General features: G+C 40.9%; 1 protein-coding gene across 2 annotated transcripts in view; it reads left to right on the top strand.

Annotated features, from left to right (window-relative positions):
* The first annotated feature begins 7,199 nt into the window (after window positions 1–7,199).
* The window catches only part of PIEZO2 (piezo type mechanosensitive ion channel component 2), a 488,868-nt gene continuing 472,923 nt past the window's right edge, over window positions 7,200–23,144 (top strand). Inside the window, exon 1 of one of the 2 annotated variants that reach the window (XM_088469701.1) lies at window positions 7,200–7,263. In XM_088469701.1, coding sequence (XP_088325827.1) covers window positions 7,200–7,263 — 64 coding nt within the window. Of the gene's footprint in view, window positions 7,264–8,028; window positions 8,105–23,144 lie in introns of those variants that run through there. The other variant, XM_088469700.1, reaches the window with a different exon arrangement.

Below are 23,144 nucleotides of genomic sequence, written 5' to 3'. Positions count from 1 at the left end.
CAGCACATAACATTTTCTGCTATTCAAATAACAGGAAAACATAAAAAAATCCTTAAATGTTTACTTTATATAACGTAATCTGAGAATGGGGTTATATAAGGAAAATCCTTATTTCTGCTGAAAATTGCAGGGACAGATTTCTCTTTTCTAATCAGTCCCTGCTGGCAGCTGCAATTCCGCCTACTCTCTGCCCCTCAATTGGTAATTCCACTTCCAGTGTTCCTGCAAAAATATGTATATATATATATATATATATATATATATATATATCGTACTTGTCAACATTCAGCTCCCTCCTCCCGGGAGGGAGCTGAATGCCAGCATACAACAGGGGGGGGCGTGGCCGGGCTATGACTCCGTATTGGGGTGGAGTCAGGGCGTGACTGCACGATTGCGTTGTCATGGCCCGCCCCCTCTTCACAATGCCAAAAATAAAGGCATTGTGAAGCAGGGGGCGGAGCCACGATGATCGCGTCATCGGGACCCCCGCTGCGTGTTTTTTTAGTAGTAGTCGGGGGGGGGGGCAGATGGCAGCCGGAAGGCTTGCCTGCTTCTCCTGGGGTGTCAGGCGCGGCACCCGATATTCGGGAGGCTCCTGACCAAATCGGGAGGGTAGGCAAGCCTAATATATATATATATATATATATATATATATATAGATATATAGATATATATATATATTTGCCTACTTTTGAAAAAGCACTTCAGGGAGACTGTGAAAGCAACACATGTGCGCGGCGGTAAAGTGGGCGTGTACTGCTACAGTTGAGAGGTGTGCCATAACAAATGTAAATGAGCCCTAAAGCAGTTATAAAGATCTACTTGTTGTTGAAAACACTCTGATATTTTTCAGGGCTTGCTCATGTATTGTGTTTTACAAAGGGTTCCATACCAGTGGCCATGAGAAACCTTATATGAAAGTGCATGTAGCCATAGGGATCACTGTCCCTTATAACTAGAGATGAGCGGGTCTGGTTCTTCGAGAACCGGACCCACCCGAACATAGAGGATTTGAGTAGGATCCGAGTATGGCTCGGATTTTCCCGCCTAACTCGGAATCCAAAACGAGACAAAACGTCATCATCCCGCTGTCGGATTCTCACAGGTTTTGGATTCTATAAAGGTCCTGGTGATCTGCGCCATTTTCACTATGGCTGTGGAGAGTGTACAGAACAGACGTCCTCTGTTCTTCTCTGTTCAAGGGTGCATTGTTGTCAGGCTGGGGCTGCAGTACATTAAGTGGGGGTGCTGCTGTGTCACTGTTGTCCTGTCAATCAAGGGGCTCTAATATTCTCTGTTGTTCAAGGGTGCAGTGTTGTAGTTGTTCAAGGGTGCAGTGTTGTCGGGCAGGGCCTGCAGAACATAAAGAGGGGGGTGTTGCTGTGTCACTGTTGTCCTGTCATTCAAGGGGATAGGGTTGCAGTTCATAAAGGGGTGCTGTGTCTTCCAGGGGTGCTCTGTCAATCCAGGGGTGCTCTTCCCCAGTGTAAAAAAAATAAAAGTTAAAATTAATAGTTATCATTCCACAAAAAATAAAAAATAATTTTTTATTTTTTTTTGTGTATGCTAGCTATGCTATTATTGTTTGTGACACTGCCGTCCAGACCGCAGTTTATCATCCACATATTTGTGACTCTGCAGGTGGTCCATCCGTACTCCAAAGGGGTGCTTTGTTGTCCATAAAGGGGTGCTTTGTTGTCCATAAAGGGGTGCTGTGTTGTTCATCAAGGGGCTGCTGCCTCGTCCAGGGGTCATAGCGCAGTGTTATTCTTATTCATAAAAAATATTGTGACACTGTAAGTGGTAGTGCAGTGTGCTATTTTTTTCTTATTCATAAAAAATATTGTGACAGTGTAAGTGGTAGCACAGTGTGTTATTCTTTTCTTATTCATAAAAAATATTGTGACACTGTAAGTGGTAGCGCAGTGTGTTATTCTTTTCTCATTCATAAAAAAATCTTGTGACACTGTAAGTGGTAGCACAGTGTGTTATTATTTTCTTATTCATAACAAATCTTGTGACACTGTAGGTGATTGATACCACAGTGTAATATTTATAATTGGTACAAATTGTCGTGTGTGCTGTATCCCACTTCATATGTGTTTGTTGATATGTTGATAACGATCAGTTGAGAGGAGAGCAGGAACCACATGCTAGTGCTGGAGCTGCTGCCAGTGCCACCAGTCATGGCAATACTAGTCCGTCTACAACATCTACTAAAGCCGATGCCCAAGGGCATATAGGGCTTAAGTCAGGGCATTTAAAATCAATGAACCAATCTTTTACAGTAGTAAAGAAACAAACATCAAAAGGAAAGTTAGCTGCAGAATGACATAAAATGCCAATATGCCTTTCACCACATGAAGTGGCAAGGAAAGGCTAAGGCCTTGGCCTTTATTTATGATCTTGGTTCTTCCGCTTATGATGATTTAAGAATGAGTGAACATGCTGACATAGAAATCAAGGATGCTTCTGTGGAAGTGCACCAGGATGAGGAGGATATTTGTGAAGCTGACGCTGAGGATGTTGTTTGTGTAAATCAGGCACCAGTGGAAGAAACAGTTGTTGCCCATGAAAAGGAAAAGCCCATTGTCATGTCTGGGCATAAGATAAAAAAATCCACTTATGTGTGGAATTATTTCTACCCAAATCCTCCCTGTTACGTCATCTGCAGCACATCCATCAAAAAAGTTTTTTCAAAATTCAGAAACCTTGGCTAAAAAAGTACCAACAATCAGTCCAGCGTCAGCTAGCTATCTTCTCTCTTCTAGATCCAAGCACCTGCCATCTTCACCACCAACACCTTCATCAACAATATCCACAATCATGAAGCGATTGGTTTGTTTGGGCCCCCAGAAGACAAGCTACCAATGGGCAGCTGACATTGCTGGCAATGATCTCTACATGCACAAACTGGCTTTACAGAAGCAAGATGTTGACGCCATCATCATCCGATTCCTCACCCTCATCAGTGTCTACATCATCTTTCTTCACACAATATGACTTCCCTGAGTTTTTCTAAAAGGTTGTCAGTGATATGCCTCTTAGTGAAACTGGTGATACACAGAGTCCATTGTTCAAATTATATATATGTTTGTCATATGTCAAAATAAATTGTTTTAAATGTCACTTGTATAAAAACACTCTATTTTGTATATGTATATACACAATTATTGATTCACAAAGATTTTTATACGGCTATTTCACTTTGTTATTTGCTATACAACACACCAGGCGCTTGATGTAACTACACATACACTCACATATATATATAGCATGTTGGGGAGGGAGCAGTATGAATTTATAATGGATAATTGAAAAAACTGCCTACAGGGACTTCACTTGGACAGTGTGTTAATGCAACTGCTGTCCCTTAGAAGAATCTTGCTAAATAGAAGGGAAAAGTACAGTGTTGTGTCAATGTAGTCTGAAAATATCGCCCTTGATGCACACGGCATCATGCCATCATGCACGTGGCGCCATGATGTTGCACAAAAAGGCAGCACATTTAAGTGTAGTGGTAACCAGTCGTCCTGAGGACGCCTGGTTGGCTGCACAGATTCCAGTGTGCCCGACTCCAGACGTGCATCCTGCTTGCCAGAAGCAAGGACCGTGGGACGCCGATGGTGCTGTCCACAGAGCCTTTGTAGGGGACTCCATTATGACTGTTAGACAGACACACACACACCTGCAACTATCAGTATGTCATGAGAATGCAGAAAGGGAAGCAGGTGGGTAAGGATTTTACAGACAGAGCTCAGAGTAGCATTCCAAAGCTTTCCTGCCCAATACAGCATGTGCTATGTAACTGTGGTTACCATGGTAGTCATTTTAGTGTACACTGTGAATAAGTATAGGGCCAGAAATGACAGCCTGAAGTAACAAACTAAGGATAATTGGTAATTTTTAAGATTTGTCTTATAGCCTGCCACTCTGATTTGTGTTAAAAAAAACACACACCACTACGTTTTTAATGAAATTGCTGCTTTAAACTGTGCTCTCAGGACCTGATACAGCTTGGGAAATAGAGTGAGATTTAGCACTTAACTGATCATCTTGGTGAAACTATGCTGCACTGCAGGTAGGGCAGATTTAAAATGTGCAGAGAGTTTTAAATTTGGGAGGGAAGTGTCCAAACTGACATCTAAATTGTAGAGTAATAATAGAGCTGTGCAATATTTGTAGGCTACATTCAAAAGCAGCCAGTATTTACCCCACATGCAACATGTTTTATGTATTTACACCCCTTACATTGCAATATGGTTTGTCCGGGTACACAGTTACTTGCTAATTCTCACTCTATTCCCAAATCAGGCTCTCAGTTCAGAATCAGTGAGATGGTGAAAGTATAAAAAGTCCCAAAGTTTCACAGGACAACACATATATAACATATGCCATTGCATTACTCAAACAGACAAAACAAACACATATGAATTAAAATACGCCTGTACTCTAGTGACTTAGGGCCTCATTCAGACACACTTGCAAGTGGCTGTCCGCTCGCAAGTGGGTCGATGGTGTGCACTGCGCATGCGCACGACGGAGGGACCCTAGTGTGTGACGTAACAGGAATAAGAGACACTATCCTGTGATGTAATGTAAATAAGGGACCCTAGTGTGTGACGTAGCGGGAATAAGAGACACTATCCTGTGATGTCATTTGAATAAGGGACCCTAGTGTGTGACGTAGGGAAATAAGAGACACTATTCTGTGATGTAATGTGAATAAGGGACCCTAGTGTGTGACGTAACGTGAATAAGAGTCACTATCCTGTGATGTAATGTGAATAAGGGACCCTAGTGTGTGACGTAACAGGAATAAGAGACACTATCCTGTGATGTAATGTGAATAAGGGACCCTAGTGTGTGACGTAGCGGGAATAAGAGACACTATCCTGTGATGTCATGTGAATAAGGGACCCTAGTGTGTGACGTAGGGGAAATAAGAGACACTGGGCCTGATTCAGACCCACTCGCGAGCGGCTGTCCGCTCGCAAGTGGGTCGATGTTATGGACTGAGCATGCGCACGACGGAGGGAGCTCCGTCGTGCGCATGCGCCAGACGCGACGAGCGAAGGACTTTCCTTCGCTCGTTGTGTCTGATCAAAGGGGGCGTGATGTCGATGTTGATTGACAGCACGCCCCCTTTGGTGGGCGTGCCGGGGGCGTGCCTGCCAGACGGAGGCGTTCCCAAGGGAACGCCTACCGTCAGAAGCCGGCCCCACTGACATCACTAGTGATGTCAGTGGGAGTGATTTTGGCTCTGATAGAGCCAAAATCACTCCAGGGCTTGTGGTCGAAAACCCCGACCACAGGCTTCTGGTCGCACTGGCGATGGTCGCGATGGTCAAGACCATCGCGACCATCATCCTGCACGCTCGTATGTGCTGTGGGTGGTGACCCACAGCTATACGAGCGTCCAGGAGGACGCTCCATTTTTATGGAGGACGGCCCTCATTCAGAGCGAGCGCTCTGCTCAGAGCGTCCGGCTCTGAATGAGGGCCTTAGATAGTGACTAGCTGCATACACACACAACGATTTTGTTACCAACGATTTTATGAACGATTTTATGAACAATTTTCTGTCAGATTATCTGTCAGATTATCTGTCAGATTTTTTAAAGTGTAATGAACGATTTTTTTGAACTACAAACGATTTTTGCATATTCCCTTACTGAAAATCGTTGAGTTGACAAGTCTGACTGAACTACAAACTACAAACTACAAACGTGAACGCGCATGAATGATAATCGTTCATCGTTTGACTCAGAAAGTGAACGATTTTTTCAAACGATTATCGTTAAACGATATCGTTTAACGATAATCGTTCAAAAAATAATTGTGTGTGTATTCAGCCATACACAGATTGTCTATTTTGTTGATGTGTAGACTAACAGAAATATCCATATTGGTACAAAATTATTACCCCTCTGTAAGGTAGTGTAAAATGTTTTTGTACGCAAAATAGAAATGATAAATAAAATAAGAGAAACTGCTTTTTCATCTTGTAGGTACTAGAAATGGTTTACATGCATGCCAGACCTGCAGTTCCACATATAATTCATTGAAGGTGAATACATGTTTCAGGAAGCAGGCCCAAAGAGAGCATGGTGTTGGATAAAGAAATAAATTCTTAAGTGATTCCTGTAGCCATGTAGCCAAAGTGAATGCTACCTACTGTTTGTCTGGAACTAACAGTAGATTGAGCTACTGTTAGGCCACACTGCAAGCAAGTATTGGATATATGGGCCATCTGTCATAGTGAAGGATATCCATACAGTAGCTTATATAGTGAGGGAAAAGTATAACGCACTGTATACGTACATTCACCCATACATAAATAAAAAAAAAATTTCTATAAAACTGGAACAACGGACCTAAGTATAATGGACTGTAGCTCTGTGTGTATGACAGGCTTCTCGGTTATAACATCTTTTATAAAAATAAAACCTGTCCACAAAGCAGACATCAAGGCTAAAGGCACATCCTCCATCCACATCCCATCTGATTAGACAACATTGTTCAGGTCCTAATTCACCATTGGCTGTTCAATCTGCTGGTATGAGGCGGGGTCTGCAAAGTTTCATTGAGGTGGTGGAGGTGGTAGAGAGTGCCACACACAGCTTGTCAGGCCAGGCCAGTGCAGTGTGATGAGGAGTGGCTGTTATCTAGTGACACTGCAACATCCCTAGGAGCCCTGTGAGCAGCCACCACCTTCTGTACTGCAATGAGATACAGCAGCTTCTAGGATGAATCTTCTAACCATATTGCCACTCAGCATTGGCTCCCCTGGGGGATTATTGATGGAGAATGTCTGATGTTTCTTAGATCTGGAGCCCATAGCTTCTCTGGAATATAAGAAAACAAGTATTCTATAGACACAAATTAGACTGCACATATCATTTTAGAACAACTCCTGATGTTCTGTTTTGGGAAAACATGATTGGTCCTTACACTGACCAGAGCCAAACAACCTGCTACAAGAGGGTACAAGGAAACAGCAGCAGAGACCCTAATCTGTTTGGGATTTAATGTCCTGGAGATGCAAGGACATTGCTTATTGCCTGCTCCAAAGCGATGCTAAATGGTGCTAGCTCTGCCCTTGTGTGGAGACAGAGGTTATGGAAGACTAACAGCTGGCGCACACTGCTTTTTGCTTTCCTTTCTACGTGAATACAGCTTTATAAAGTTCCTGAAGTGATGGCATCAGAAGTTGCATGTGGGCTAATCTTCAGACTACTTCTCCCAATCTGCCTTGTTGTTGGTGAGTCATAGTATATAATAATATCCTACAACTAATGTGGGACAATGGACAGGGAGCTATTTCTTCTAGCAAGCCTGTATAGCCTTTCTTGTTTTGCCCTAATATACACTCCAATTTCTATTGCCTTGTGTATTTTCTAACTTAATGCATGTATTACCATACACTCATATATAGATATAACATATATAGGTAGATATAGATGTAATATATATAACTAACACACACACACCTGTGAAAGTGACAGTTATTAGTCGTCTGCAGCTATCCTGCACTTAGGTTATCTCCAGCAGCTTAGTGAGAGTGCTGAGTACATTGCTGTTGCTGTGGGATAAGGAGTTAAAGTTTGGAGGTGGGACCCAGCTAGCCCTGACAGACTGGGAGGAAAGGGGTCAGGACAGCAGAGAGGGAAAGACACAAGAGAGGAACGGTGCAGCAGACTCCTATGATCCCAGCAGGTCCTCTCTATCTGTCACTGTAGCCACCTCCTGGGCACCAGATACAGATCCCCATTGCCAGGTCGCCTGTACTCATGCTGCATGAGGCCGGGAGTGAGAGGCTGCAGGCAGAAAGTGCAGTCTCTCTACTTCTCTTCCCACTGCTCGGACTGACTGAGAGATGTTGGATTGGATCAGAAGCCGAGTGTAACAAGTTTTGGGGGTCATGTCCTCTGCTTACCCCTTACTGAGCGCACGTATGCCCTGGGGGGACTGAGACCTGCGGGACATTTAATAAGCGGCGCAAAGTTCTCTGCCCTGTGTATAAGACGTCCCAGAGGTGATGGCATCAGAGGTTGTGTGTGGGCTCATCTTCAGATTGCTCCTGCCAGTGTGCCTTCTTGTGGGTGAGTGACACTAAGCTGCTGTATGGCTCTGATGTGACATTAATGTCTGGTAGGCTACAGTTATAAAGGAACCACATGTCCTGTCAGTAATCACGGTGTGTATGGATTATTAGATGCATATTGTCACCCCATCTACTGTATAGGGCAGGCAATATATTGCTGCCAAACCTCGTTCAGCACCTACTGTATTCTGTCACTAAGGGTCAGGCTATTGAGGTTACTTTTAATATGTTAGGGAAATCCACTTCCTCGTTTCCTTAGTAGTTATCTCCCCCATATCATCGCCTTCATTCATTGCTCAGGATAAATTGCACAGACAGATACTGTATCACCCCAGGCTTTCTCTTTTCCTCCAACGTGATGTGTAGCAGTGGCGATTGCATGATTCATGACACACTAGCTGTTTGTATACTTTGTGTGCATGTCACTTATTTGGTATTTAAATAACTGCAAGACTTTGCTTCATTCAATTCTCTTTTGATACAGATGTCTGACATCGTACAAGTCCCATTTCTCTGAGTGCACTTTTACAGACATTTAAAAGTATCACATATTTGAAATATTTCCTGATGTAGTATAAATCCAGCTGCACATTGGGTAGTGTAACAACTTTTACCACATTTATAAAAAAAAATGAATACACAGATTAGCAGTCAATCTGCAGAACATTAATATTTCAGAGAACACTCTCAATTGTTCTAGGCTATGCAGACAGTAATGCTTCTGTGCCCTAGCATACAATAGAAAGCTATGGAATATTCAGTGGAGAGTTGTGTAATTACCTCCTTGCTTTATTGTGGAACAACACTCCAAATAATGATATACTAAATGTAAAATTAAACAATGGTCGTATTCCAAACTGTTATTACAGTCACAATTACATTATCTTCAAAAACAATAATGGGCCCCTTAAATAGCTTTATTACTGATGAATTTAGTACAATTGGTTAAGCAGTTCTGTTTTTTTTAAACTATAACAAAAATATATTTTGCATTGTATTGTAAATATTAATATAGCAGTTACTCCGTATTACTACTGTTACAAATGCATATGGTAATTACTAGTTATACAATTTTGTTTAATTAGTTCGTAACATGCTCTCACATCAAAATATACAACTGAAGTTATATTATTTTTAACTTCGTATAGTATCATAGCTGTTTCATATTAATTGAATAAATGGTTAATGCAAATTACATGTCAGCACTGTGTACATATAGTTTTATATCGTATGATGCAAAGTATGAATACACTGTGTGTATGAGAAGGGGTCGTAGATAGTAAGCTCTTGAGATTGTAATTGTGCATGAGAAGGGGTAGTAGATAGTAAGCTCTTGAGTTTGTGATAATAATTTTATATTTCTATTTCTAAAGCTCAATTTCATTAAATCATAAACCTCAGAAGCAGTTTTTAATTCTTGTTAAAAGCTTCTGGATCTGTTGGTAATATGTAAATTAAATATGATATTAGACATTAATAAACAATAAGTTTTGTTACTGGGTGCGCTTTGCTTAACCTCTGCAAAGAATTGCTTGCTGAGATCAACATCTGTAATGTAGCTTCAGGCTATGTGTGGCCAGTCAGTTTCTGGTTTGCTTGATGACTAAGAGTTGTCAGCCAGGCTGAAAGATGAATGTAGCCTTATGGCGGCAGGACAATTTTTTCTTTTATTTTTCTTTGATATATTTTTCCTAGATAAAATTCATACTTGGACCAGAGACATTACTTTTTTTGCATAAGAAAAAAAATAAATCCTATTTTTTGCAGTACCTGAAATATTCCTCTGAAATATTAGTTAACATAAACTTAGTAAACTCCATAACCCTACTCTAAGGATGGGAAGCTTCTTCGCTTTCCTGTATTAAGTTATGACCCATATAATGCTCTGCTGATTCTTTAGAGTCTTGCAGCTTTCCAAGGACAAAAACTATATATTTCTTCCTGCGTTGCTACTTTACATGCTATAAAGACACATTACTGCATAAATATACAAAGTGAGTACATTCCTACCCTTTAATAAAAAATGCTATACTGTAGTTCCCTTGTTAGCATTTTAAACATGAAGCCATATGGTATATTTGCAATATGAAGCTTTCTCCTGTAAACAATAACCATATTCAGTAGCAATCTAAACAAATTCCTGTTTTTTGTTAGTGTTTTCTATTGTAATGATTAATTGTACAAATTGTCTGCAAATGATTCTTGATCTGCATTTGATTAGTTTAGTACATATGATCTTTATGCAATATCTGTATTGCATGTATTGCATAAAGAGTGAAGTGGTATTATACTGAGTCATTCTATGCTGATTAACATCTTCCTTGCTTCAATGTTACAATGAAGTCTATCTTCCAGAGCCTGACATGGTATCAGTGGATTAGCAGAATGCTGATATTAATACAAATAGTATCATGTTTGAGGAAATGCAAATATAGTGGGAACATCAGAGATGACAACTAGGGATATATCACTGTTGATTTTATAATTTTTTTCTTCTGGGGCATATACAAGTCACATTTGTATGTTATTATAGGTGCATGATTAGTTAGCAAGAGATTGTTTTATAAAGGCTGATATATGTGCTGTAATGACGTGGTGCGTTAAACACAACAACCTAAATATCAGTTAGCCTGATATGACAAACTGTATGTCATGTGAGCCCTGATTGAGTTGATTTAAGGCAAGTTAGTAGATGCCAACGGCGCACAATTTCGTGGGACAGTCCTAGGTGTTAACAATTTCTACTTGGAAATATCTCTATTTTTCAAGTTTTCAAGTCTCAACTGCATAATAATTCCCTATTATGTGTATATTGGATGCAACTTACATTATAATTGTAATGTGTAACAGAATTTGCTGGCGCTATATAAATAAATGTTCATAACAATTAAATCAGTAAGCATGTCATTATTGATGTTGTAGTGCACCTGGGACTGCTGACATCCTCAGATGCACTTGTCCAGCAGTCAAAGTGTCCTTAGAAATTATTTTAATCTGTTGGCCGCCATGTAATTATTTACTTACTCTAAAGTATATAGCTTTTATATTTAGTCCAGATCTGATGGATTTTTCTGTAAGTGTATAGTCCGGTAACTACAGGGACAAACATAAGATTTACCTCTATTCATGTTCTATGTAAGCCTATAGTCTATTAATACTATATTGAGTACATATTGCAGATATATAAATATTTTGCTTTAGAAAAGCCTACAAATAACAGCACTTGCAGAAAGGGTTTCAGTTCAGGTATTTGTCCAGTGATACAAATTGAATTTTTATTTATATTTTGCTCAATAAATCTGGTCTAAAAGGTACTTTCCCTTTATTCGGCGCTAATACCTGCCTATTTTCTGTACATACTTTGAGGTACTCTAGGAAGGGGTAGCAGGACTCAAACCTAAATATCACAAGCACACATGATAAGAATTAAAAGTTGATTATGATGGGTGCATAAAAGGAGCACATTGGGCAACCAATGCTGCATGTACTGTACTTTAACACGTTTTTAATTCCCCTATTTCATCAATATTTATTAACATTTATATAAGCCTGTACATTGGAATATCCTGCCCTTATGACTTAAGTAATAGTTAAACTTTCAATATTTTATTGTGCAACTTTCACAAACATGACTTACCAATGTATGTACAATATAATTATTTAATTCATTAAATCATTTATTAATTCATTTAAGGGATTGCATCACTTTCCTCCTAGTACTTCTTATGATACTGTATGTTTATTATTGTAATGTAAATGTGATAGACAGTCCCTAAAGCATCGGCTGTATTGCTTTAGATATTTGTCTGGACAGACTCCTGATAGCTCCTGCACCTTATCCCTACTCAAGGTGCTGCTGCAAGATAAGGCAGTAAGGGAGTATGCTCTATGCATAGTTACCAACTGTGCTTCTTACATGCAGCTCTTATCATCTATTCTTATTTCTTACATTGGCATTTATTGAAGAGGAGAATATAAGATATAAAAACATTTCAGAATACATGACATGATGGAAATTGTGGCACTCCATTATTAACCGAGACAGTATTGTGAATGATGTACTGAGATGCTCTGGCTCAGCAGTGAAATTATTTTAAAATGTTGGCAATTATGTGTGCGGATCCTGTTACAGTAAACAAAAATACATTACAGAAACATCTCCGTGACATGAAACCAAGGTATTGCACTGCTGAGAGCATTCACTTCCACAGACAGCCTCTGCATTTCCTTTGGATGGGGAATGATTGAAGGCATATAAAGTGTTAACTTGCATGATCAGTATATGTCACCAGCAAAGTATGTAATGCCGGCTGTCGGGATGCCTCCTGTCAGAATAACGACATCCCGACTGTTGGGTAGGTATACTTATCCTCCCCCCCTAACCCTCCCTTCTTGTAACCTAAACCTAATGCTCCCCACCCCGCACCCTAACCCTTTTCCTCCCCGTTAGTGCCTAAACCTAACCCTCCCCCCTTAGTGCCTAACCCTACCCCCCCCCCCAGTGATGCCTAACCGTAACCCTTCCCCCTAGGGATGGCTAACCCTAACCTTCCCCTGCTACGCTGCCTAAACCTAACCTATCCACCACCGCGGCTAACACTAAGGGTGCCCCGGACTTTCTTAAGTCAGGCCGGCGTGGCAGCATCGCAGCTGCTGGTCTCATAACTATATCCCCTTATGAAGTTGTCTTTGTGCTATAACATGTCACTGGATTTCTTCCATAGCAATAAGCTTCCGTAGCAATAAGATGGTCTTCCATAGCAATAAGCTTCCGTAGCAATAAGATGGTCTTCCATAGCAATAAGCTTCCGTAGCAATAAGATGGTCTTCCATAGCAATAAGCTTCCGTAGCAATAAGATGGTCTTCCATAGCAATAAGCTTCCGTAGCAATAAGATGGTCTTCCATAGCAATAAGCTTCCGTAGCAATAAGATGGTCTTCCATAGCAATAAGCTTCCGTAGCAATAAGATGGTCTTCCATAGCAATAAGCTTCCGTAGCAATAAGATGGTCTTCCATAGCAATAAGCTTCCGTAGCAATAAGATGGTCTTCCATAGCAATAAGCTTCCGTAGCAATAAGATGGTCTTCCATAGCAATAAGCTTCACTCTGAAAAATTAGACAGTTTAAATTGTATAAATAAAATACACATTTGTTCAGTGAGGTCAAACAGTCAGGTTACGTATCTCCCAAACCAGGAATTCTTAACCATCACATGGTTGGCCAAGCCGTATTGGGTCCTCATGATCTTTCCTATGTGCACCTGTTAAATACAAGTCAATATACTAATCCTGTTTTTACAGTAATTAAGTAACTAAAATAATATTTATTATTAGTGAAAAGGTGAACAATGATTTGTTAAGATGACTCACATAGACAAGTTGTATTCCTAATGAAAAAGCACAAGAACCTATAGCCCCTATTGTCATGGAAGAAGTAATATGCAGGATAATACCTAACTAATTATCCAGATGCTCTCATAAAGGTTGTGTAAGGATTGTATTGATCCACTGAATGTTTTCCTATTTCCTCTATACGGAAATATCACGAGTTGTTTGCCATGCTTCTCACCTGTTCTCATCTGCATTGTATTATGACATCTCTGTACATTTATTGTAGAAACTGATGATGTGCATTACTTGTGTGCTGCTCAGCAGAGGTTATCAAGTCAGTCCAGTCCAGATGATTTTGTTTTGCTGTGAAGATATACAGCAAGTCTAAAATAATGGGGAAAAGATATATTAGGGCTCTTTAATGCTAAAGCATGGTCAAAACCTTGTACTTTGTCATCAGAGTGTTTGAAGCATAGTGTATTTATTCATGTGTTTGAAATTTTCCCTGTAGCATGGTGTAGTTGTATTAGAAATGCATTGCATGTTATCTGCATATACATTTATTTGGCTAGAACGTATATTATGGTTTCCATAGACCGCAGCCAGTCCACCTATTTATTAGAGCTTACCCTACTCACACCTATTCTGCTCACACCCTTACAACTGTCCCAGTTTCCAATGTAAGTCACACTCACTGTGGGAGAGTTTTTAGAAGTGGAGATGTTGCCCATAGCAACCAATCAGATTCTAGCTGTTTTATTCTAGAAGGTGCTAGTTAAATGTTAAGTATAATCTGATTGGTTGCTATGGACAACATCTCCATTTCTAAAAACCCGCACTTTAGTACATATACCCCCTCATGTCTAATCTGTGACCTTTTCCCAGTAGATTGTAGGGTCTCTCATGAGTAGTACTCTTGTTTTCAGGTCTGCATTTAACAAGTAAAAAAACTAATATTTTAAATGTTCTATTCTTAATGGCCTCAATGCACAACATTTTATATACAAGTGGCAGCGTATTACAGCTTGTAAATAAAATAGTGGTGATACATTGATTGCATTGCTGCAATGTTAAAGACTGGACTAAAAATTGCTGCGGTTTATAGATGATCGTTAACATGCAATCTAATGCAGTCTTTGCTTTCAACCAAACATGCATATAATCAATGTAAAGAGTAAGCACTTATCTCTCTAAATACATGTGAAGGCATATGTATTCAATTGTCCTTACTTACAATATAAGTCCTGATGGAAGTTTGGGTATAGTAGTGGGGGTAAAAAATCAGATTCATTACACAAGAATGATCTATACCAAAAATGAATGTAGGCATTATGCATTATGGATTAATAACCATCTTCATATAATGATATGTAATTACTGTTTGTCCTCTCTGAATGCTGTATAAGGCTCATATATATACAGCAATTTAGTATTTCATTTATGTACTCTTTTCAGTTATGATTTTTAGATATTGCCAAAGCATATATTAATATATGACCATGGTTATTATCTATCTATCTATCTATATATCTATCCATATATATATACATATATATATATATATATATATATATATATATATATATTCCAATGAGACCGGCAGCACACACTTAATCAGTACAGTCCAGAGTGCAGGGCACATAAGAGTAGAGGCATGTAAAGAAAGGAGCCAGCACATCCAATAATATGAAAAAGTAGAAAAAATGTATCCACATATGAATTAGTGCATCCAATTGACAAGCATATTCAAGAGAAGGCATAAAGAACAGGTCTGTATAATTAGCATCAAGCCAGGGAGTACTTATCCATGGTGGCATAGACCCGATTCCATCTGAGACAGTGATGCTCGACGGGAGCCGTTTCGGTGATCTCCAAACACCGAATGGATGGAATCGGGTCTATGCCACCATGGATAAGTACTCCCTGGCTTGATGATAATTATACAGACCTGTTCTTTATGCCTTCTCTTGAATATGCTTGTCAATTGGATGCACTAATTCATATGTGGATAAATTCTTTCTACTTTTTCATATTATTGGATGTGCTGGCTCCTTTCTTTACACATATATATATATATATATATATATATATATATATATATATATATATATTATTATTAATATTATTATTAATCTTAATAATAATAATAATAATAATAATAATAATAATAATAAACAGCCTTTGACTACAAATTAATAATATTGTTATTAACTATTAATATTATTTTTATATATAAGCACACAATAATATAAAATCTATGTTTAAAGTCACACTACGTGCTGCTATATATAGTACTGTATGTAATCAAATTAAACAGAGAAAGATTAGTGTAACTACCAATCAGCTCTGCATCTTTTCAATGATTGATATGCCAGTATATACAGCTTTTCTCTATTTACACAGTTAGTAAAATAGCATGTATAATAAAATATATAATGCAGCCAGAAACTCAATTATGAATCAGTAGCATTAAAGATATTTAGTTTTTTTTAATTAGTAATGTACTTTATTTTAGTGTTCTTTACAACTAAAGTATATGATTTAAAAAAATATAATAACCTGATTATTATTATTGTATTTTTATTTTTGAGGTGCCATAAAGTGTCCACAGCCTTGTACAAGAAATGTATATAGTAATAGTGTAGCTTGATATATCACAAGTACAATACAAAGTAAACTGACATATCTGGGAACAAGACACAGCAATATAATTTCAGACTACTATAGGTAGGGTGAGGGTACGGGGTAAGGGTAGGGCAACTCACTATATCTTGTAGGGAAAGTGGTAGTTGATCCAGAAGGGAGGGATAGTTTGTCACTCTACGAGTCTGTAATGAACGTAAGGGTGTGCATATAGCATCAAAGTCCCGAAAAGGGACTTAAGAGACAAAAGACAAGGAGTACAGGTGGCATGGATGGAGCTAATGGGAGAACAAGAGGAAAGGAGTTGAGTACGGGATCCCGACGGTCAGGATGCTGATGGTCAGAATACTGACAGTCAGTATCCCATCAGAATTTGGTAAGTATCCCGCAGCCCTCCCCTCCTGTACCCTAACGCTAACCCCCCCTCGCGCATCCTAACCCCGACCCTCCCCTCCCACAGCCTAACCCTCCCATAGTGCCATAGTCTAACCCTAAACCTAACCCTAATACTGTCAGGATGTCAGCGGTCGGGATTCTGGAGCCAGGATTTATACTGCTGTTGGGATTCTGATGCCGGGATACTAACCGCTGGCATCCTGACCGTGGGGATGCCTACTACATCCCGAGGAAAGAGGACCCTTACATTCTAAGGGATAATTGAGTATGTGCACAAAATGAAATACTTGATTCATTTAAGTTTTCTTAGAAGCACACTAAAAATGGCTTGGTCATCTGCACTTTTGGTTCTGACTGGTGCCTAACCCTAACCTCCCTGGGGGGTTCCTTACCCCAACCCCCCCCATCCCCTGTTGGGGCCTAAACCTAACCCCCCCTGCCTGCACCCTAAACCTAAGTCTCCCAGGGGGGTGCCTTACCCTTACCTCCCCCCAGTGGTGCCTCCTAACCCCCCCATCCCTGGGTATGTACCATACTCACCATCGTCTGGACATTCATTCGGGATTCCGTCATTCGGGATGCCGACGACGGTATCCTGATCCCATTTGGGATAGCTGCATCTGCATTTTGCCGGCGGTTGGGATTCCAGCGTCGGTATATCGGCGGCCGGAATCCCGTCCGCCAGTATTTTAACTACATCCCCTCCCCGCAGCCTCTGCTGCAAGTTTATGGGCGGTCGGCTGACCACCCGTACACACAGCACGATGCCCCAATATATCTGCATATATATTGGACATCGGCTGTGGAGCCCAGCCGGCGCGATATGTCTGTGAACGATGTCGTATGCAAAATCTAGAAAAAGTCTACTGCAGCACAAAGTAATTTACTATCAAGGAGCAGAAATGAACTAATAATAATTTCCCATCAAAGAGGGAGTGGAAGACTTTGCGGTAGGTCTGCAGAAGGCCAGAGTTGGATGGTTTGGGCGCATACAGTAGTTTAAGTTTTGTCTGCGATTAGTCTCATTCTATATTTATAATTTTACTAGACTTAATAAATTGATTAATTTGACGACTCAATTGACTTTAGTTTTCTGTCTTCCAATTTACTTTTCAGATTTCAAGTAACTGCATGAGAAAGGCAGTACTAAGTATACATATGTCAAATGGCAAAAATTGCTAAGAATTTAGATTTTATAGAAGGAGCCAAAGAGTTATAGGAAACAATGTCATGCCATGGGCACAGTTACACATAACAGCACACATGGTGTTTCTGCATTATCTCACATAAATGTCTTCTTACAAGGATGTGTGCACTGGCTGAACGGCATACTACTCTAAGAAACAAAACTAAATGGTCGCACCAAAGTATATTATTAACAATAACCTATACAGTATACCCCTTATTTAATATTCATCATTTTAAATAAATTTACTATACTGTATGTGTAAATATTAGGGGCGCTATCCCTGGACTAATACAGTAACAATTATCCTCAATATAGAAACAGTGGAGCTCATTCAGACCCGCTCGCTAGATGCGTTCGCTCGCTCCCTGCATATGCAAATCCAGCGCCTGCCCAGCAAGGCAGGCGATCACACGGCAAGGCATTAGCCACTATGTCTTGGCGTGTGATCACTTAGTGTATGCAGACGCCCACCAGCCCTTCTAAAGACGCCCACTTGCGCACATCATCTCCTGGAAGTGCTTGTAAAACATTGGCACATCGAGCACCATCAGATGCGATCGCAGCGCTTGAGGTTGACTATACCCTTCCGCAAGCACTGCGATCACTTCAGAGTAATAACCCACCAAGTGACGTGTCCTATGACGATGCCTTTTAATTATGCATGTCTTTGAAACGGCGTTGAAACACACCTCCACTCCCCCGTTTCCAGTGGCCTGCCCCTGTCACCACCCACAAATGGCTTCTCCTGTCACTCATTCTGCTGGGCTGAGAAGAATGCATCCCGATCTATCGCACTGGTTTGCGCACGTGCATTGCGATGCGTACACATGCACAGAAAGCCACTATCGGCCAGCTACGAGCACTTGCATCATGGCTAGCGGGTCTGAATCAGCTCCAGTATTCCACATAGTGGAATGCACACGTATATTAGTATAGGTGCAAAATCGATTCCTAAAACTTAACCTTTAATAGATATTTTTTATAAACAGTATTGTAAAATCAGCGAAGTAAAATGATATAAAACAGTGATGAAAATTAAAATAAAGGCTGTAAATAATCTCTGTTCCCCAATTATTATCACTTAAAGCTGTATTCATCGAGTATCCATTCACAAATTTCTTGTTATTACAATTCTCAGCAGATACCAGCTATTGGATATTGTACAAAGGTAATGTTATTCTCACATGATCTTAGTGAGGCAGTAATGTGAAAATACAGCCCTATATTTATTTAATATGTTAAATGATTAATCCCTTATAATACCTTATAATACTATTTAAGGATTATAAGGATTAATCCCTTATAACAGTATTAATCGTCCAGTGTGTATGCACTATATCGTGCATTCCGCGCTCCCGTGGAGTCCTCAGCCGCACTGTCTGATCCTTTTGTACATGCATTCAAATCAGGCGATGCGCTGACGATACCATGCAGCGATATCGGCGGGGGCCGGCATATCGGGTGGTCAGGCCAGTGTGTACAGACTGCCCGATATGTTGGCCAGTCTGCAGGGGGGTCGTAGGTTGCATTGCTGGGTATACACGCCATTTAGTGTGTACCCAGCTGAAGGGATTCAAGGAGTACTGTGGCCAAGAGATGAAGACATTCAAACATTTTGCAGATATTACAAAGAATTTAATTTCCCCCATAAATGTTTTTTTTTTTTTGAGAAAGCAGAACCTCATTTATTGCATAATTATTCCTCTTATATAAAAAATGCAGCAGGCAGGGTGTGCTGGGTCTTGTAGTTCTACAACAATTGAAAAGCCATTGCCTAAGCCCAGTATACAAATATGTTTAAACATGCTACAAAAATAGTAAGTTAGAAGACCTTTGTAAAATATGTAGTTAAAAACTTCTATATTAATACACAATGCAAATTGCAAAGTGATTACATAATGCTGAAAGAAATACACATAACCCCTCTCAGTTAAGTACTCCAGTCTTCTCTGACAATCAGTGGGGTTAATGCTAAAACTGGCAACTTTTAAAAGAAAAAAAACACATAAGAGCCCTTTATTGCACAAGACACAGCTCACATCAGATGTTAGAATGTGATGGGAATAGGTATGGATGGCCGGCGGACAGGATGCCGGTGGTCAGAAGACCGACAGCGGCATCCTGATCTGCAAAATCCCGACAGGGGCTGGTAAGTATACTTACCCTCCCCTTGTCCCCCCTAACCCTAAACCTCCCCCAGTGGTGCCAAGCACTACCCTTCCCCTGGTGGTGCCTAACCTTACTCTCCTCCCGGTGGTGCCTAACCTTAACCCCCCCATCCCCGCTAAGCCTAAACCGCATACTTATCTTCGGGATGCCGACGTCGGTATCTTCATCCTGTTCGGGATTCCGGCATCGTGACTGCATCCCAATGTGATTCTATAGTAAATAGCTGCTGAACACACAACAGACAAACTGCACACTCAGCTTGCACTCTCATGGTTAATAAGACCAAAGGTTCCCCCCTTCCCTGACCAGACTAATGAATGGGAAGAGGAAGATGCATTGTAATTAGTTACAAACATAAACATCCCACAACCTCTGACCTGGCTCCAGACCCTTTCACTAGGGGGCAACAAGCTGCAGACTTACTTTGGAGAGTTTTACAACCAGATGGATTAATCCCAGCAGAAAGCAGCCCAGGGAGATGAGGCAGACCACCAGTAGCTTGCCTTGTGTAGTACACAGAGGGCTCCTCCAGTGCAGGGGCTACTGCTCCTTATGCCTCACACATGTCGGCTCCTGAAGGGGAAGTGAGAGAGGGACGGGAGGGGGTGGAGACAGCGAGGAGTAGAAGGAAGGGCAGAGGGGAGAATATGTCCAGATGTTTGATTCGACTGATCCGTTACTGATCCCAGCCCGGGGGATGGGCCAGCTACTAGAGGTACTGCTCTGCTTGTAAATAATAAGAAAGTGGGGAAACAAACGGAATTTGCACCTGACAGCGCCCCTGCTTTCCTGTGTGCAGGAGCTCTAATTTCAGCGGAGAGCTTCTCTTTCAAGCCAGCGCCCATCTCTGCCTTGTGCTCTGGGCCTGATTTAGACCCGCTCGCAAGCGCATTGGGCTCGCAAGCGGGTCGATGGTGGCCCAGTGCGCACGCACTGTGAGCGCACTGCGCATGCGTGAGCCCCGGAGCAAGCGCAAAAAGCGCTCGCTCCGGGACTCACTACATTTTGTAGGTGTGGTGCGGGGGTGGCTTCACAAACGGAGGCGTTCCCATGCGAACGCCTGCCGTTTGTGGGCGGCCCCACTGACATCACCAGTGATGTCAGTGGGATAGCTTCCTGCTTGATTTGAGCTAAAAGCTCTCTGGGGCTTGCGGCCACGAGACCCTACCACAAGGGTCTCGTTGCAAGCCCGATGGTCGCAATGGTCTTGACCATCGCGACCATCATCATCAAGGCCGCTCGCTATAGCTGTGGGTGGTCACCCACGGCTATGCGAGCGGCCAGGAGAGGCCACTCCTAAAAAAACCAGCGCCCGCCCTGATTCAGAGCGAGCGCTCGCTTTTTGCGAGCGCCTCTGAATCAGGCCCTCTGTGTGGTGGAACATGCTGCACCAACCTAGTTACGGCCCTGAATATATACTTACAGTTGTATTTATAATGGGTGCAAGGTGTGCGGTACACACTGGCCCCTGGGCCCAGGAGGGCCCACACACCGCACACCCTGCACCCAATTAAATATACTCACCTTTCCGTCAGCCCGGGGCTGGCTTCAGCGCTGCAGAAATCACTGGAAAAATGGCTACCATGGCCATTTCCCCTGTGATTCGTGCATGCGCAGTACAGATGTCCCGGGAACGCGGTGCGGGCGCCATGTTCCCAGTGCCAGAGTTCACTGCACCGCCAGAGAGGAAGGTGCCCGATCGGAGCCTGCACACGGGCCCCTTCCTCTCTTAAAGTGCCTCTGCTTACAGTAATAATGTGCGATATGGTCATATGCTGACCTTATATACAGTAGTTTCATAGACTAAATAACATCCATGTACAGACATTTTTTGAGCACTTACGAGTTACGACAAATAATATTAGTTGTTCAAGTGAGGACAAATGACAGACCTTTTTCCCAATCTGTAATGCACAGCCATGACCTATGGTACTCCCCAATACAACACAGACTGCCTCTGTATGTTTCTAAGGAGTTTATGTGTGTTCTTTGCCCTGGCACCATTCACAACATAGGGTTTTTCTTTCTGAGTGCAGTTTGTGTATTGTTGGGGCTATCGAAAATCAGGGGTCTGTATTGATTTTACATGTTCAAAATACAACCCTTCCCGGTAATGGTTTTCATCATCGAATAATAACACAGGTGTGCAATGAAAAAGCTTTTTTAACGATCACATATCACATCACGTTTTTCTGCAAAATGTGTATTTATGAATAAGTCATTTTTTTCATATTCTTTAAAGTAATAAGTGTATTCTGCCTACATTTATTATAAAACATTGTCTTAGATTAATTCAGTCGGTAGTATAGAACGTTGCAATTCAGTTCTCGTCATAAAACTTCCCCCGGTCCAGTGCCAGATTAAGGTCCACATGGGCCTGGAGTTCAAATTTACAAAGGGCCTAAACTCCATACGGTCTAAAGGAACATTGCACACACACAACAACTACAAGGTGAGCTGGCGAAGGTGGAATCAAATACAACAGATGCAACACAGTTTTGCCCTGTGCCGGCTCATTTTAACCCCTGCCTACCACCACATACACACACAGTACATATACAGTACACACCACTTATACAGTACAGTATACACACTAATTGATGCTACTCATCAAGTAGCCATCATAAACTAAACTGCTAAACTGAAGGAAGGCATTTTTACAGGCCTTGACATTAGAAAGTTAATAAAAGATGAACATTTCGGGCGTGTAATGAATATTGTGGACAAAGAAATTGTCAAGGAATAGCTACAGAAACCTTGGCTGCAATAGGAGTTTAAAGGTAATTTTTTTAAATTCCTAAGCATTTCCCAAATAACTCTGACACTACAGTGAAGAACAGGGTGAACGGTTCCACCAAGACGTTAAAGCTGTAGAAAGAAGATACCAGGGTCTTTGGGACGTCAGCATGATGGCTGGCTACAGCTGGATGATACACAGAGACGACAGAAAAAGCTTATAAGCGAAAAGCGACAAAACAAAGTTTGAAGACAAAAAACAAGATATTAACGATTTCATTTTTTCATTAATTATGGTTTATTTTATAATGTAATTAAGACAAAAACATAGTGATATCATCTACACATATTTCACAATAAATATGTCAAAAACAGTTAAATTTCTTTTTTTTTCTTAAAAATGTAGCCCCCTTTTAAATGTGATGTGGTATTTTTTATTAATATACTATTTCTTGATGTACACAGGAGTATAATTAAGAATATAAAAGTGTTATTAAAAAAGCTTTCAATACCTTAAATTTCACAGACCTGTGTTATTATTTACCTTGTGACTGTGTAACCTATAATTGGGGC

The sequence above is a fragment of the Taudactylus pleione genome, unplaced genomic scaffold, assembly GCF_031769625.1.
Source record: "Taudactylus pleione unplaced genomic scaffold, aTauple2 ptg000093l, whole genome shotgun sequence".
NCBI classification, from domain to species: Eukaryota; Metazoa; Chordata; class Amphibia; order Anura; family Myobatrachidae; genus Taudactylus; species Taudactylus pleione.
This window is presented reverse-complemented; position numbering and strand designations above follow the sequence as displayed.